This window comes from Myiozetetes cayanensis, unplaced genomic scaffold (genome assembly GCF_022539395.1).
Source record: "Myiozetetes cayanensis isolate MyiCay16 unplaced genomic scaffold, myiCay2020 scf6-25, whole genome shotgun sequence".
NCBI classification, from domain to species: Eukaryota; Metazoa; Chordata; class Aves; order Passeriformes; family Tyrannidae; genus Myiozetetes; species Myiozetetes cayanensis.
The window spans coordinates 47,354,342-47,370,953 of NW_026087853.1; the positions used below are offsets into that span (position 1 = coordinate 47,354,342).

A 16,612-nucleotide genomic window follows, 5' to 3' on the forward strand; every position below is an offset into this window, starting at 1 on the left:
AACCATTCCAGATCCGAGGCAGCAAAAACCTCTGCACGTCTCTGTATTGATGTGTCTGTGTCAGCCTTCATGATGAGTCAAGACTCTGTTCCTGAACGGAGGTGTTACTATATTAGAGGGACTGGCTGACACACAGTCAGTGATGGAGCCTCAGGCTGGAAGGTCTGCCTGAAATGTCAGAGCTGGATCAACCAAAACTTCAAGGTTTTCAACAAGATGAAAGTGGCAACAGTTTGCCCCAAGCCTGGGGCAGAATATCCACTTGCATCAAAGCTGGCTGGGGCCCAACTGGATGTGTAGCACCCACAGTGTGAGGACCGTGGGTGACAGCAATGCTGTGTGAGCCAAGGGTGCACTCTCTTCAGGGATAAGGCAAACCATGTAGTGGGGCATTTGAGGAGGAGCATAACCAGGACAATCAGGGAAGATGCCATTCCCTTTCGCTTGGTGCTGGTGAGGCTGACCCAGTGTTGGGACTCCCAGTTCAAGAGATGAGTAGACAAACTGGATTGGACCCAAGGGAGAGCTACCAAGAATCTTGTTCAGGGTTCTAGAGTACCTAATATTGAAAGAGGTGGAAGGAATTTGGCTTGTTCAGCCCAACAAAGAGGAGGCTGGGATGATCTAACAGTCATCTTTGAGTAGTTGAAGGGCAGCTCCAGAGATGATGCATCCAGACTCCTGCTAGTACTGGCATTTGATACCATGAGGGACAACAGGTGCAAGCCGTAGCTTGGGAAACTCAGATTGGACATTAGCTAACATGTCTTTCCCAGATACCCAGGGAGTGGACAAATCCCTTTTCTCTGAGTTTTTCAAAGATTGCCTAGTAAAAAAAGCACAGTTGAACTGAGGTGTTGAAGCCACAGGGTGGATGAGATCTTCAGTTCCCTTCCTTCCCTGTAATTCTACAAAGTCAAAGCACTGGGATCTCTGCTTGCTTTTTCTCTTTAAAATAAAGATAATGCTCAACCAAACTTCCAGGCTTCAACAAGTAAGAAAACAAACAAATAAACCCCCAAGCAAACAAGCAAGCAGACAAACAAATAAAACCTCAAGTAAACATGAAAGCAAACAACAAAACCTCCAAAGGACAAAGGAGTCTTATTTATTTGATTCCCCAGTTTGAAGTCACCCTCGTGATTTCTGTAGATTTAATGCTTTTTTTTTTAATGTTTTTTGCATTGGTTGGTAATCTGTAGTCTGAGTGGAGTCACATGTGAACATTTGCTAGCTCAGACTTTCTATAAATTTGCAGCACCTGATAGAGGAGGGAAAATGGCTCAGCTACAGGTGTTGATGAGAGTAGCTCTAATCACACGAAAGACCTATTCGTGTTCCAGGGTCTGTATAAATTGACTGCAAGAAGCATGAGGATTTGGAAGTAGCTATTCTGCTGCAAGCTTCACTTGCAACTTCCAACAACAATATCAAAATGCCTTTCATGAAGAATTAAAACAGTCATCTCTTCTGAGCCACCAGAGGCAATAAAAGTGAAGGACATGAAACAGTTAAAGAGCTGAAGAGTTTGTCACGTGGTCTTGTTTAGGGCAATGTCCACTTTCACTTTGCTGGGACACCCAAGCTGGTCTTCATTGTGATGGCACTTGAAGCAATGAGCCCACCCGGGACAAGCCTAAAGAACTAAATCTGTGGTTTGGTGTGTGGTTACCTTTGATCCTGCCTGGCAAGTAAGCAGAGGGAAGAGCCAAAAAAAAAAAAAAAAAAAGGAAACAATAAATCTGTGGCATGCTGACTCAGGACCTTTCACACTGTAAGCTTTGAACTGTACACACAGCTTCTGCACCTTATCTAGGCTTCACGTTCTCACCTAGGAAGTGCCTTCGTGTCATTTTTCAGCCTGTACTGCAACAAGTCGTTTCAGGAACATGATGAATGCAAAAGCCACCTCTGAAGGTGAGGAAGAAGCTTCAGGAATGAGGAACGAGACCCTGGGGGAGAGTGGCCACTCAGGAGAGGTTAAGAGGAGACAAGTGATCCTTGTTGCCTACCTGATTGCAGCCCTAGACCTGACCTTTCTCTTCATGCAGATGGGAATCATGCCTGTGAGTATGGGTTCTCTTGGTTCACAGCACATTTCCTTCAATGCCAGGCTATGTAGTTTTCCAGCAAAGTCAGAAGAGAGTTTCTAGCAGGAAAGGGGAAAGGTATGCTTGATACTGAAAGGAATACTTGGTATTCCTACCTAGCAGGCAAGCTGTGACTCTGTTCAGGGTATGCCTGGGCAATAAAAGCTAGTTTATTTGTTGCATTGCAGTAGCACCCAGAGCCTGCTTTGATGGCTCTGGGTAAAGCTGATGTAATTTGGGTCTGCTTGCTTTCAGTGTGAGAGTGACCCAAACAGCAGGTAGCAGAAACCAGGGATTTCAGATCAGAGGAGGGTTTTTCTGATTGTGTATAAACCAACTCTGAGTGGAATTCTTCGCCTCTCACTCACTGGACTCTTCTGTCTGGTTTTATAGAATCAGGGAGCACTCTAGGTTGAAAAAGACCCTTAAGATCATTGAGTCCAATCATAAACCTGACAGTGCCAAGTCCATCACCAAACCATGTCCCAAAGTGCCACATCTACATATCTTTTAGATACCTTCAGGGGTGGTGGTTCCACCAATTCCCTGGGCAGTCTTGTGTTTGACATTCAGTACAGAAACCTTTCCCAGTACCTCATCTAAGCCTTCTCTGGCACAACTTGAGGCCGTTTGCTCTTGTCCTATTGTTTGTTATCTGTGAGACCTGACCAGCTAGACTGAGCCTGGCTGACTACAACCTTCTTTTTCAGGTAGTTGTAGAGAGTGATAAGGTCTCCCCTGAGCCTCCTTTTCTTCAGGCTAAACAACCCCAGCTCCTTCAGCTGCTCCTTGTAAGACCTGTGCTCCAGACGCTTCACCAGCTTTCTTGCACTTCTCTGGACCCGCTCCAGCACCTCAATGTCTTTCTTGTCATGAGGGGCCCAAAATGGGACACAGGATTTGATGTGTGGCCTCAGCAGAGTTGAGTACAGCAGGATGATCACTGCCCTGGTCCTGCTGGCCATGCTATTTCTGATACAGGCCAGGATAGTCATGGGCCTTCTTGGCCACCTGGGCACACTGCTGGCTCATATTCAGCCAGCTGTCAACCAGCACCACCAGGTCTGTTTCTGCTGGGCAGCTTTCCTGCTCTTGTGAGCTCCTGAATCTATGATATGCCTGTCCACCTCTGTCTCTGGAAAGGCTATGCTTTCTCAGACACCTCTCTGATAATTTGTGCCTCCAGAGGCAAACTGCTCTCTTCTTCTGGAACTAAACCATGGTGCTCTGAGTTGCTAGACCTGAGAGGCAGTTTATGTATGGGAGATTGGTGTAGTCAATCTCTGATCAGTTATAGGGGATCTGTGGACCTGAGTGAAGACCATGTATTTGGGAAGTGGGCAGAACTGAGGTGCCTCCACATCTTCTGAGAGCTGAACTTGGCTCAGAGTTTTAAACAAATCTTAGCAGATGGCACAAATCAAAAACATGAGTCAGAAACAGCTGTCCCTTGAATATACAGTATTTAAATTTAAAAAAACAAAAACAAACCGAAAACCACCACAACAAAAATCCACACCTGAAGTATTGTGAATATTCAAGGTATGCCTCTGTGGCTTCTTGCAAGTTCAGGTTGTGGGTGCACCATCCAGATTATAAATAAAGGCAATATTTTGCCCATGTGGTACTTCCGTTGATTTCAACTTGCTTGATTACACAACAGCTCAAAGACCTCACCGCAGTCACCTCCTGGAGGGTGCTTGGACTGCCCCAGGCACAGGGTCTGGAGGCAGGAAGGCAATAAAAATTTCCCTCATCCCCCTTAGAAGTTGCTGAACGTGTTCCATTCTGTTGGACCACAAAGGTAAATGGTGATACAGATTTGTCACCTAGTGCAAAACTGATGATTTTGATCGCATCCCCCTGATCTTCAGAGTGTGGGATAGAGACCTTTGGTCTTTATTAAGCAGCCTGTGTCTGCCCCAGTGAAGATTTCGTCTGTAGGTAGGTATGGGGAAGTGAAGAATGTTCTTTTTTGGAGCTATGGTACTCTCCACACATGCATTAAGCTCATTATTCATAAATATAGTATGCTTCTTTTCCCCTGACCTGTTGGGTTTTTTTTCTTTTTTAGTACTTGGCAAAGAGCCTGGGTTTGGATTCAGTGGGGTTTGGCTACCTCCAGACAATCTTTGGTGTCCTCCAGCTTGTGGGAGGTTACATTTTCGGAAGGTAAGTGAGAATGATTCTCATGACCCTTTGCATAGCTGAAAAAGGCCAGACATTTTTATATTTTCATAAAAATAATTTAGTTTGTGGTCCTACTGAAATGTTTGAGGATTTCATAACAAGCAAGGGAGAAATAAATGCTATAATTAGAAATAGTGCAACATAGAAGCAGGCTTTATATTAACTTAGGTACATTTTAATGATGCACATTTAAGTGTAACAGTATACTGGGAATGGCTTAAACCATCAGAGTCCTCAGAGTCCAGGTCCTAACAGCTTAATCCTGCAAATGTTTTATAGCCATGTGTAACCTTAGAAGTGTCTTGTGACTAGAAACAAAAACAAAAACGAGGAGTTAAGTAGAGCTGTCAGTGAAAATAATTGAGAGTCATGTCATTTTTGCAACTGAATCTCACCATATCTGCATTCATGTTGAATACAAAGTTGGACTTGCATGGATCTTTCAAGAACATCTATAAACTCATCTGTCAAAATAAGAGTGGAAAAGACTCAGGGTTTCTGCCTCTTCAACCCTTGGGATATACTTTCCTGACCCTAATGAAATGAAAATAGCCCCCAAAATTTGAGTGGTGGGAAAATGCATTCCCAAAGAGCAGAAAAACAGAAATGAAAGAGGTATGTAATCCAGAGATAAAAAATCTAAAATGAGGCTGAGAAAATCTAACTTTTCTTCTTGTTCCTGCTACTGATCAACAAAGTAATAAATAGATAGGGAGCTGGTGTGGGCCTCAGTTTTCCTGTATGGGGTTTACTTTTCTGGTTAATGTAGTTGTGAGCACTACAGGATCCTCTAGTACATGGTGTGTGGCACTTTGAGGCTCTGATCTCTGAAAGCCCTTGGACACATTTTAAAATAAATAACAATAACATTTGATCCAAAAGTACTGCTTGGAAAAAATATGTTCCTGAGAATGGAGATGGTGCAAAGGGCCCATTTTTAAAATGCTTTTTCTATTAATACACATATCTGGAGGAATATTTCCTTCTGGATCTGCTACCATATGAAATCTGGTTTTCCTCTGTGCATGTCATTCACTAATATCCAGAAGACCTGCTGAAGGGAAAGAAAATGGCAAAGCAAAATCTGTCTGGGACTGAAGGTGTCTAATGCCAGATTGAAGCCAAAATTTGCAATGTAGGTTTGAGATAAAATGGATTTTCCTAGATGTGAAGCTTTTTTTACCTCAGTATAAAGCTAGATAAATAAAAAATAGGAAGAAGGGGGATAAGAGAGAGAAAACTGTTGTTTAGGTCAGTTTTCTGTGTTCTTCTTTCTTGGTGCTCCTAACCAACCATAAGAAGACAAAGCATCAAATTTACTCTTAAATAACAAAACTAAAAAACCCACACCAACCCTGGACTATGTAGCAAACTGTGGTCTTTAGGTTACAAATAGCAAATGTAAACTTTCCTGGCTTTCATGTAAACAATGAAGTTTTTGACCTGTAGCTCGTCCTCAACAGAAAGCCTTTTAATTACTAATGCTTAGCATTGTTTTTAGACCAGTCTTGGCATTTTCTGGGAGGTTGTTCCTCTTGGTGTAAGCACAACTAATTGCTATGCAAGGTAATGTTCCTCTGCTAACTGTAAATATGCAACTTCAATAAAATAAAGGAAGGAGAAATTGCAGCAAAAAACACTATCTAAGGCCTATTTTATGGTAATCATAGTCCCCAGTTGCTCAGAATTGTTTCTGTGGTACTCTCAGACTTTGCCCAGCTTAGCTTAAAGTATATTGGAGCTGAATTACTGCAAAGAGTTGGAGTCAGATCAAAAACCTGATCTGGCTGGAGTTTTTTGTTTGTTTGTGTGTTTTGTGTTTTCCCTCAAATAGAAGCCAAACGGATTTACTATTGTGAAGTTTTTTGTTGTTGTTATTGTTGTTTTTTAACTCTAAATAGAAAACTGACAACCTTTTACCATTTCTGTACCAGGTTTGCAGACCAATTTGGTGCCCGAGCAGCCTTAATTCTCTCCTGTGCATCTGGAAGTGTCTTATTCCTGCTTATGTCCATCTCCACCAGCATCCCCCTCCTCTTCCTCTCCAGGCTGCCAGGGGTGTTCATGCATGTGATACCAGGTAAGGTCAGTGAGGGCTAAGTGGCTTTCCAAATTGCTTTTATTGCCTGTTTCCCCTCATGCTCATTTTGCTGGAAGTCAACAGGTTCAACAGTATGAAGGAGGGCAGGAGGAACATTTAATGGTCCTCAGGGATGAAATGGTGAGAACATGAGGCAGCAGGTGTATTAGTTATGGGAAGCAGCACTTAGTAGCCTGTAGTTCCATCCTCCTGAGTAATCTTGAGCAAATTGTTTGGGTTTGACCACCCAGACTCGGGAGAAAGTCACTTGCTGACAGCAGTGCTATCCCAGAATTCTCAACTGCCTTCTTGCAGCCACAGTATTTTATAGTAGAGCTTTCCCTTTCTTCTGGAAAAATGAGCATGTTGGCAAAAAATAATGTTATTACAGAAACACCTTCCATTACCCACCAAGAAGTTCTGCTTCAGTTTACATTTCCTCTCTTTTTCTAGTGAAAAACAAACTTCAGCTACTAGAAGCTCATGTAACTTGTGCAAGAGGACTCAAGTTGATATGGGGATAAGCTGCTTCTTGCCACTTGTGAAGTGGTTTATTTGAGTGGTTTGAATGTTTTTGTTTCCCATGACTGATGGGCTGAACCCATTCAATCAGCGGGTGTGCATGAGCATTTGCCTTGGGGTTGGAAGGACCATTTTGTGGCAGGCATTGTTTTTGTGACCTGAAGATCTATATGGAATCATGGAATCATTTGGGTTGGAAAGGAACTTAAGATCATATAGTCCAACAGAAATCTGGTCTCTATAATTCTCTCCCACACCAGCACCAGGTACTTCCCAAAGGGGCTTTTGTCTCCACATTAAATTGATGGAGTGTCCCAGTGTATCTGACAGTCTCTGCTGATCAGGCTGTTGTGTTCAAAACTGATGGACTGTGGGGCTCCCAGAAGGAAGGGTCAATGCTGATTTGGAGGCACTCTTCCATCCAGAGTCCAAAACCTGTGAGCTGGGGAAACTGCCTCTGGACAGAAACCAGCCCAGCAGAGTTTTGATTGGAAAAAGGGAAAAAAAAAAAAAAAAAGATATGAAAAAGGCTCTTAATGGCTTAGCAATAAAACCATGAGAACTGCTGGAGCATCTGCTCAAACCCTATGGCAAGCTTCTTTCAAGAGACTGGAATTTTTTTTCTCCCCTGCAGGTGCTCAGAAGGTTATTACAGACATGACTTCTCCTTCCCAACGTGCTGATGCCTTGGGGAAGCTGGGTCTTTGCTTTGGAATAGGCATCATCGCTGGCTCTGCGCTGGGAGGTGTCCTCTCCACCAAATTTGGGTGAGTGGCACACTTGTTTGTTATTGATTTTGTTGCAACCACTGAGAGGGAGCTGCTAAGGCATATTTAGCTCTCCCCCCAGCTTTTGTGATATCTTACTCCTGGTGGCAGTAGAGGATCATATCAGAACTCTAAATTTTGCTTTCCATACTGCTCCAAAGAATTACTCCCAGTGTTTTTAATGAGATCTTGTTGAAAATATCACTTCCTCTCTATTCTGTGTGCTTAAATTGATTTAAAACCAAACTGAATTGAGAAGTGGATTCTGTCTTTCTCCTGATTGTCTTCCCTTTGGAGCTGAGTGTGCTGAAAAGCAGCACACATGACATAGTCTGCTTTTAAGAAATGATGTTGTGCAGCTGAGAAATGGAAACTGGGAGCAGTGTGAAGCTCGTGGAGAACTGGGGGATGCTCAATATAGAGCAAGACCTTGGGCAAGGGAAAGGCAAGCTTGGGGCAGTGGAGGAAAAAACCAAACAGGTCTAGCCCTGTGACAGCAAGATGAAGCACACGCCAGCAACTTTCCTGTTTGCTTTCCATAGCTTGGCACATCATAGCAGGATGCCACCCTCTCTTGTATTCTGCTATGGGAAAGAAATGACTGGTTTTACTGAATTTAGCACTCTCCTTTCATAGTAAAGGAAGCTCAAAAGGTGTAGTGTGTTGGAGAACTTTGCAGGCAGGGAAGTGCATGTGGCTGTAACCTCCCTGGAAGATTCCCCAGCATTTCTCTGGTGGTGGTGGGGGGGAAATTTCTCTTGTGAACTTCCAAGGATTTGTTTTTCTCTACTTCTTTTTATTATGGACACTTGCTTTTGCAGATTCAGGTTGGCATGGAAATAACTCTACCCCACAAGATGGAGGGTAAAAAATACCCTGAAAACTCTTTGCTGCTGTACCTTGGCAACCTTGGGCCAAATTAATTGTTGCAGAATCTCAGTGGTTTTCTTCCTCTTTCTTGAATACCTGAAAAGGCTTTTTTTAATTCTGCTGTGGTTGGTACCTGTTCTGTGTTTGCCACGTGACACAAGGCTGGCTAGGAGGATTTGTTTTGTAGTTGCTACGTGGTTGCATAGAATGAAAATTGGAGACATAAATAATACTAACTAATCAGCATTTAAAAGTTTTTATAGATGTTGCTGGATGATTGCTGGTTTTAGTAAGTATAATTTTTAATCAAATACAGTGATTGTGTCCCTTCTGCATGGTAACTGTGTGTAAGTAAAGGTTACCTCAGTGCTCGGCTTTGGTTGTATGCATTATCTAAACATCAACTTTGAAGCATTGTTATCTAGCAAAAATGTATGGGGTTTCACTTTACCATGTGTGCATCAGTCACTGGTTTATAGAAAAACCAGCAGTAGGAGAAAATCTCCTGTTTCATTTAATTAGACAGGGACATTTGAATGCAGTCAGACCTTTTGCAGTCTGGCGTTTTGGGCTTGGTGTGTCAGACAACAGGAGCCTTCCAGACTCCCCACTCGCTTTGAAAGTTTCTGGACCTTAAACTTTGTACCTGCAGCATAACACTGAGAAAAGTGAACGTTGCCCGTAATTATGGGAAAGTCAGGCACGTGAACCTGGAAAACAGTTTAGCATTTGGCTTTCCCGTGGAGTGGTTGTTTCTCTCGCATCCAGAGGAGGGCAGCTTCGGCTCGGTGATCCTGCCCGGCAGCGGGAACAGCCCGTCGCAGTGGATCGGGGGCTGCTCTTCGGTCCCGTGGCAGGACTGGGGAAAGCAGCTTGTCTAGCGGCAGCATTTGGCTTTCTCCATGAGGATCTGTGCATCCCTCTGGAAGGATGACAGGAATTTCTGTTAACAAGAGACAGACTCTACCGTGCTGGCAGGGCCCTCCTGAGCACCCTGGTATGCAGAGGGTTGATATGATTTAATAAACAGCAGCTTCAGGCTCAGAAAGCTGATCTGAGTGTTTGGTAACAACCTTTGCTGTAGCCAAATCCCACCTTTGCTTTGACACTGTGCTTGGCTCCTCTGCCAGATTTCAGTGCAAAGATTAGAGGAACAATCTACGGGGCTTTAGTGTTTTGGCTGATATTGGTGGTGAGCAGGTATTCAACTGTGCAGGCAGCTGAAGGCAGCTCTGTGCAACAAAACAGCCCCAGAGCCTCTCCAGCACCTCTGGCTGTGTCTGAGGCACAGACCTGGAGGGAAAAGAGTAGATGTTGCATTATGGACATACTCGAGGCTCTTTGGCCTTGTTGCTCTGTCCCCTGGACTGGCTGTTAATCATCCCTGCCTGTTTCCCACATTTGTACAGGAAGGCTCCAGCTGTACTTCAAGCTGCGTAGTCACTTCCATTTTTTTTTTTCACAGAAGAATGACTCAATCACCTTCCAATTAAAAACTAAGTGTTTCTGCTGTGTCATGGAAGAGCAAAGCTGGAGATTTGTGTCCACTCTCTGTTCTTTGCTCTCCCTCACCACAAAGCTGGCCAGCGCTCTCTGTCTGTTGTGTACAGCATTATTCATATGTTAGCAGTGCTTTGTACACAAGAGAGGAAGTAGAAATCAGTCTCAGTTCCTCAGCTGATGTAATTTTGATATCATTCTTCTGTATTGTATTTACTGTTCATGTATTTGACCTAAAGAGCTGGTCTGTTACTGTTTTCATTGTTGGAATAATATTTATCAACCCTTATTTATTAAGGGAGCCATGGAGCAGTTGAATGTAGTGTTCTGATTTGCATAGGATTTTTTGAATGTTAGATCCTGACCACTGTTCTTAAGCTGTAAGCACCAGCTCCAGCCTTTTCTCTCTTAAGTGCTACACTTTCCCCCCAAGTTTTCCAAAACTTTGAATGAAGCTGTAGTAAAGGAATTATGACTTTTAGTCAGATGTGGACATGTTTCATTGGTGAAATGCGGTTTTTACTTTTCCACTGCTTAAGAACTGGCTTTGCCTTACTGAAATTAATTGCTGGAGATCTTGCTCTTAATACACCCTGAGGTTAGCTCACAGTTGAGCACAGCATGGTGCTAATAACACCACGGTCGTGGGTTTGATCCCTGTGTGGGCCATCCACTTAAGAGTTGAACTCAGTGATCTTTGTGAGTCCCTTCCAACTCAGAATATTCTGTGGTTCTGTGAATATATAGCCCTGTATATTCACCTCCCTACAAACTGTGTGTACAGCTGTGAAGAACAGGATTTCTATGGGCAGGGTGATGGCCAGGCAAATTACCCAGCCACCTGAGGCTGAGGTATGAGAAAATTTATTAACACAAGCAGTTGTAATCTTTAAACATTTGGAAAAGTGTTTTCATATTTGTATGATTTTTTTAATGTGTTTTGTGTTTTCTGGTAATTGATGAGTTGGATCAGGATTGTGGATATAAAATACCTAGCTTGGAAATAACTCTGCTTCAGCTGAGGTCTGCAGGTTCTTGGAGAGTGAAAACTCCGTAACAGCTCATCCACAAAAGGTGACTACGAAAAGAAGCTCTGTTTTCACTCTGCAAATTTTTCCCCTCTCTGTACACTTACTGCAAAGCTGTTTTGGGACCACCTGCTGCAAGTGGGTATACCCCTGGAGAGAAGTGATTTGGCATTTATAGTAGACTTCTGTGGCAGCGCTGTAGGTGAAAGGTAAAAGGCAGCTGAATTAGTTTTCAAAAGTGAAAAGATGATCCTACGTAGCTAATTATAGAGATTTCATCCTTTCTTCTGGGACTATGATTAATTGCATCTGGCTTCTTTTTTCTTTCCTTCTAACAAGGATGTAGAGAAGCTCTACTGCATGACCCAAGATTTGTTTGCTTTCTATGTACACGGAGAGGTTTCTTCATTTTAGTGACTCAGCTGTAGGCTTAAATCTTTTTGGAGCAATTATTCTTTTGAACTTGGAATTTTCTTGGCTAAACCCCTTTGGTTTCTTATTTAATATTATTACAACAGGCTTTGGGGATAGTATGTTGTTTTGTTTTGTTTTTTCCTGACTGTGCTATTATCCTTCTTCCTCAAGGGGAAAAGAAGGAACTTGTTTGCCTGGAGTAGGGAATTGCATTTCTTTTCAATAACCCATTTGAACAATGTCCTCTGGCAGGGAATTTCTCATGGCTCCATAGCAGAGTGGAAAAACTGTGGGTGTAGAGAGGGCTAAAGGTTGGGAGCTGGGAAGGCGGGTGGGCACATGGCAAAGGGTGAGAGGGTTGTGCTCCATTTCAGGACAAAGCAGGGCATTCTGCTTCTGGGAGCTGCTCCTGCTCATTTCCAGCAGAAACTGTGGTATTTCTCTGCCTGGGATGATGCTGGTCAGCCAAGCATCAAGGATTGGTGATGCTTTACAGGCATTGCTTTGTCCTCTGTATCAAGGGACTTTGGAGAAAGGGACATGGAGACTACTTGCCAGCAAGCAACTCCATGATCTGCAACGTGGTCTGTCACTGTTGGCTGAGCTCTGTGGTGCCTTGGAGAGATGGGGACAGAATAGCAAATGGGCTGTTTGTCAAGGAGCTGGTGGTTTGAGGAAGGTGCAGAGGCCCTCAGCTGTGGCTTTCTGTAAAAAATAAAACAGGATCTAGAAGTTCTTCTTCTCATTTACTCTGTATGACAACTATTTTAATTTTGGAAGCCATGGTCCCAAAGGTTTTCTGTAATGTCTATGACAGAGGATCATGCATATCATCCCTCAACAACTTGTTGGTTCAGAGGTCAGGTTTAGGGCACTTCTGTCCTGTGTTCCCAGCACCAGAGTTTTCTAGTTCTGATGACATGTTTAACCTATTCTTGAACCTGAGAAATGCCTCAGTGTGCTTTGGGTGGATTTCACCTAATCTTAGACATTTACAGCGGAAACAGCTACAACTAATTTTGCTTTTCAGACTATGTGTTTGATGGAGAGGCACAGGTGCTTCTACATCATCACTTACTTCCTCATGAAGCAGCTCAGGGAACAGTCTGCTTCCTAAGCTTTCTGCTTGCTTAACACCTAAGTCCCATAACTGTCTCTGGCCATCAGCACATTGTACCTGTGGTCAATGGTCCTGGAGTTTGATGCTGGATTATGAACAGAATTCACCAAGATGCAGGTCCTGGGCAGTTTTTCATCTGTGCTGCTTTCATGCAACAGACAGATCTGCACTAAGCTCATCCCCAGCCCTGCCTTCCTGCAAACCTCTAACCTGCCTTTCACTTCTAGGCCACCAATTTTTAAGTTTGGGTCCCCTGGCTTTCTCCCATTTACCAACTGGAAGACGACCCTTGCCCTGCAAAGGTACCCTTGTTCCCCCTTTGCTCACCTTCAGTGAACCTGGCTCTTCTGTGGTCTCTCTACAACCCCCAGTCTGAACTGCAGCGGGGAAGGGATGGTGATGGGGCCAAGAGCTCCTTCCTGGTCCTTCACCCATAGGTGGGGCCCTTTCCCAAGGGAGGAAGAGTGGGGTTCAGGGCAGGAGCTAGCAGCTTGAGGGAGAGCCCATGCCTTGTGGCTGCCCTCAAGGCTATGGGGTATGGCTAAGGAGAGCTAGGCTTGGGTTGAGCTAATTGGGGGCTTGTTGGCAGCCCCTTCCTCAGCCTTATCAGGCACTCTCCATTTTCTTTCAAAACCCTCATTCCTTCTTAACCTTCTGCCGGAATGTGATGGGAGGGCTGTGAGTGCGGCTGTGCCAACTCACAAGAGATGGCCACCTGCCCCTCTCCCCACAGCACCCTCCTTCCTCCTGGATATCTCTGCCTTTTGGGGTTAGCTGCTTCATTTTCCCAAGGAAACCAATGAGAAAAGGCATTAAAAAAAAAAAAAAAAAACAACTCCCCCCAAAAAAACAAACCACAAAATTTTTGAGAAAATATCAGAACTTCCTCCTGTGGCTGGTTTGTTCTTTTTAGGCAGAGCCGAGGTTTGGGGGCTGCTGGAAACTGGCTTGCAGCAGAGCCAGGGAAAGAGGGACTCCTGGCATGATGTGCCTGGTGTCTCTCCATGGGCTGACAGCAGTTTCCCAAGCAAACAGGCAGTTAGAAAATAAAAGGAGGGGAAAAGATATCTCCAGGGGAGCTAAGGAAATTTCCCTGCTGTCTTTTGCAGCTTTCATCATGCCTGTGTGCTGGGGGAGGCTGCCCTGCCTTGCAACTCCATGCCTGGAGTCAGAAAGTGAGGGGGCGGTGGGTGAGCAAAACCCTGGTTTGTGTGCGTGGTCGCCAGATCGCAATCAAAAGCGTGTGTGCTTGTGAAGTCAACTCTGCTAAACAATTATGGATGTTTGAACACTGCTCTCCTCTCCTGGTGCTTTGAAAGTGAGAGGTTTCTGTGCAGCATGATGCCCTGCCTGGTTGGTTGTTAGCTGTGTTCCTGCAAGGCTGTGTTGAGGTGGTGGCTGCTTTTTGTTGTTCAGCCTGGCTTGACAGCCCTGAGGAATAAATGTAAAATATGGGGGGGAGGGGAGGGAATCCACAATAAAACCAAAACTGGAATTTTATAAAAGGGCACAAGGTATTTTGGGTCTGGCCTCATTAGCAGAAGTCATGTTGGAGGGCTGAACATGACCCTCATAGTGCAGGTTGTACAATCAGGCAGTATCTGCTCATGACTCACTAGAGCTTCATCTGCTCTTCCCACTCCTGGAATATTTCATGACTGGGCAGCAAATCCAGCAGTATCGCTGGGAATTGAAATCCAGAGATATACTGTTTTCTTTGTTAACAGAAAATAGAAAGTACAGAATAGACTGTGGTTAAGTCCCTGAATTGGGATTTGGGACTTGGCTCTGCTGTGATTCTCCTGCTATGCGAGTAAGTCATCCCATCCCTCTGCAGTGCTGTTCCTCCTGCATAATATAGGGCATTGAGATGGTTTTTCCTTCCCTCATCCAATACATTTACAATATTGCTATTTAGATTATACAGCCTTTGGGATGCAGATTCTCTGTGTCACGAGGTGTGCTCATGCAAATACCTACTACCTTGAGGGAATACATCCTGTTTTTCCTGGATGTATTCTCTTTTTCATCCCCTGGTGTCCTGGACAGGCAGAGGAGTCTTTGTAAGACTCCTCCCAATTACCATACTTTTTTTTTTTTTTTTTCTTTTAAATTGAGCCAGTGCCAGCTTTTTGCTGTTTTAGCAAAGCAAAGAAAAATCCTCACAGAATGTGGTGGCTGTGGGAGAATCCCAGAGGCAGGGGACTGAAGTGCAGAGCTGTGCCCAGCAAGAGCTAGCAGAGGGACCTTGAGGGCAACATGAGGTGGCACTGCCTTCCTCCCTTCATGTCTGTACATATCCATATGGGCAGCTCGCTCCTTTACATCTCCTAATCCTTCTGATTCAAAGGGTCATGCTTATGTTTCATTCTGATCCGCTTCAGTGAACAAACCCAGCCTTGTGGTGAGGCTGGGGCAGGAAGGATGTGGTGCCTGTGTGGGAAGGACTATCAGACAAGGGAGGAAGGGAAGGTCAGGATGAACGGAAACATGTGGATTTGGCATGCGAAGGGTGGACTGGGAGGAGGTAAGACTCCTGGAGTTAGGGAGATGAGGAGTGAAGTTCTGCAAGAGATGTATTGTGTCATCTGGGGCAGTACGATTAAGGCACCAATGGGCTTGAGCTGGAAGGAAACAGTATTTCCAAAATGGACCTTCATTTGCCACAGGGGAAGAAGGGGAACAGCACATCCTCTGCTGCTGCTGCTCTCCTGGTTTCCTACTGCCTGGAATATGACTGCTATAAAGGACAGGTGGAAAAGCAGCCCTTTTGGAAAACTTTGGGGTTGGGTTTTAAACCATTCCCAGTGCTTCTCTTGGCCATTGCTGCCAGACTGGTGGGATGAGCAGGAGGCTGCTGCATGGATGGGGAGATGCAACACCCCACTGTCACGGGGTTCCAGTTCACCATGGCCCAGGGTGAAGGCCAGGCTACTTGAGTGGGGTGTTTAGAATGAAATGAAAAGGGTGTGACCTTCTCATGAACTACACTAGCTTCTGTGGCCCCACCCAGGGTTTTCATTTCCTTGCAGTCTCCTTATGAAACCCTGCTCCCAGCCACACCACCAGAGCCAAAGGCATGTGAAACATTCCTGCAGTGAAAGCAGCCAGAGGGCAAAGGATTTTCTGAATGGCCATCTCCAGGCTAACCCCAGCACTTGTTAGGGCTTGTCACTTCAACCATGGGTTCTTGCAGCCAAGCAAGAAGGTATTTCCAGCATCAGAAACTTGTTGATGTTTCTCAGATTCCTCTATGTCAGTGACCAGCTGGAGTGCATGGAGCTCCACCTGGGGATGGATGAGGAGGCAACCGAGAATTTATGGGTAAGGATGAAAGGGAGAGCAGGGACAAGTGACATTATAGTGGGGGTCTGCTATAAGCCATGTGACCAGGGAGACCAAGCAAATGAGACCCTCTATATACAGACAGGAGTGGCCTCATGTTCACAAGCTCTGGTCCTCAAAGGGACAACATAACTGGGTATGAAAAATGCAGGAGCTTTCTGGAATGCACTGATGATACCTCCTAATACAGGAGCCAATGAGGAGATGGACAATGGAACAACAGACCTTGTTCTCATCAGTAGGGAGGGGCTGGTGAGGAATTTGAAGCTCAGGGACAGCCTTGGCTGCAGTGACCATGGAGTGGTGGAGTTTGAGGTGCTTAATGCATCAAGGAGGGCGCACAGCAAACTTCCTGCCCTGGACTTCAGGAGAGCAGACTTTGGCTCCTTCAGGGGTCTGCTTGATTGAGTACCATAGGATAAAGCCCTGAAGGGAAGAGGGGCCCAACCTCCCCTGGTTAATATTCAAGGATTGCCTCCTCCAAGATTAGGAGAGATGTGTTCCAACAAAGTCATCACGCAGAAATGCCCGGAGACCTGCATGGATGCACAAGGAACTCCTGGACAAACTCAGACACAGAGAGTGTCTGAGGGAAGCCTTCAGAGGGTTGAAACAAGGACAGGTAGCTTGGGAGAAATATAGAGAGTCCTAAATAGCCAGTATCCTGTGCCTGGCAAGATCCTCCT

The 16,612-nt window shown here is 44.8% G+C and overlaps 1 protein-coding gene across 1 annotated transcript in view; it reads left to right on the top strand.

Annotated features, from left to right (window-relative positions):
• The first annotated feature begins 1,572 nt into the window (after positions 1 to 1,572).
• Positions 1,573 to 16,612, top strand: part of SLC22A18 (solute carrier family 22 member 18) — a 63,650-nt gene continuing 48,610 nt past the window's right edge. Inside the window, exons 1-4 of the mRNA XM_050336783.1 lie at positions 1,573 to 2,066; positions 4,165 to 4,262; positions 6,215 to 6,360; positions 7,517 to 7,649. Of these exons, the coding sequence (XP_050192740.1) occupies positions 1,890 to 2,066; positions 4,165 to 4,262; positions 6,215 to 6,360; positions 7,517 to 7,649 (554 nt within the window). The 5' untranslated portion in view covers positions 1,573 to 1,889. The remainder of the gene's footprint in view (positions 2,067 to 4,164; positions 4,263 to 6,214; positions 6,361 to 7,516; positions 7,650 to 16,612) is intronic.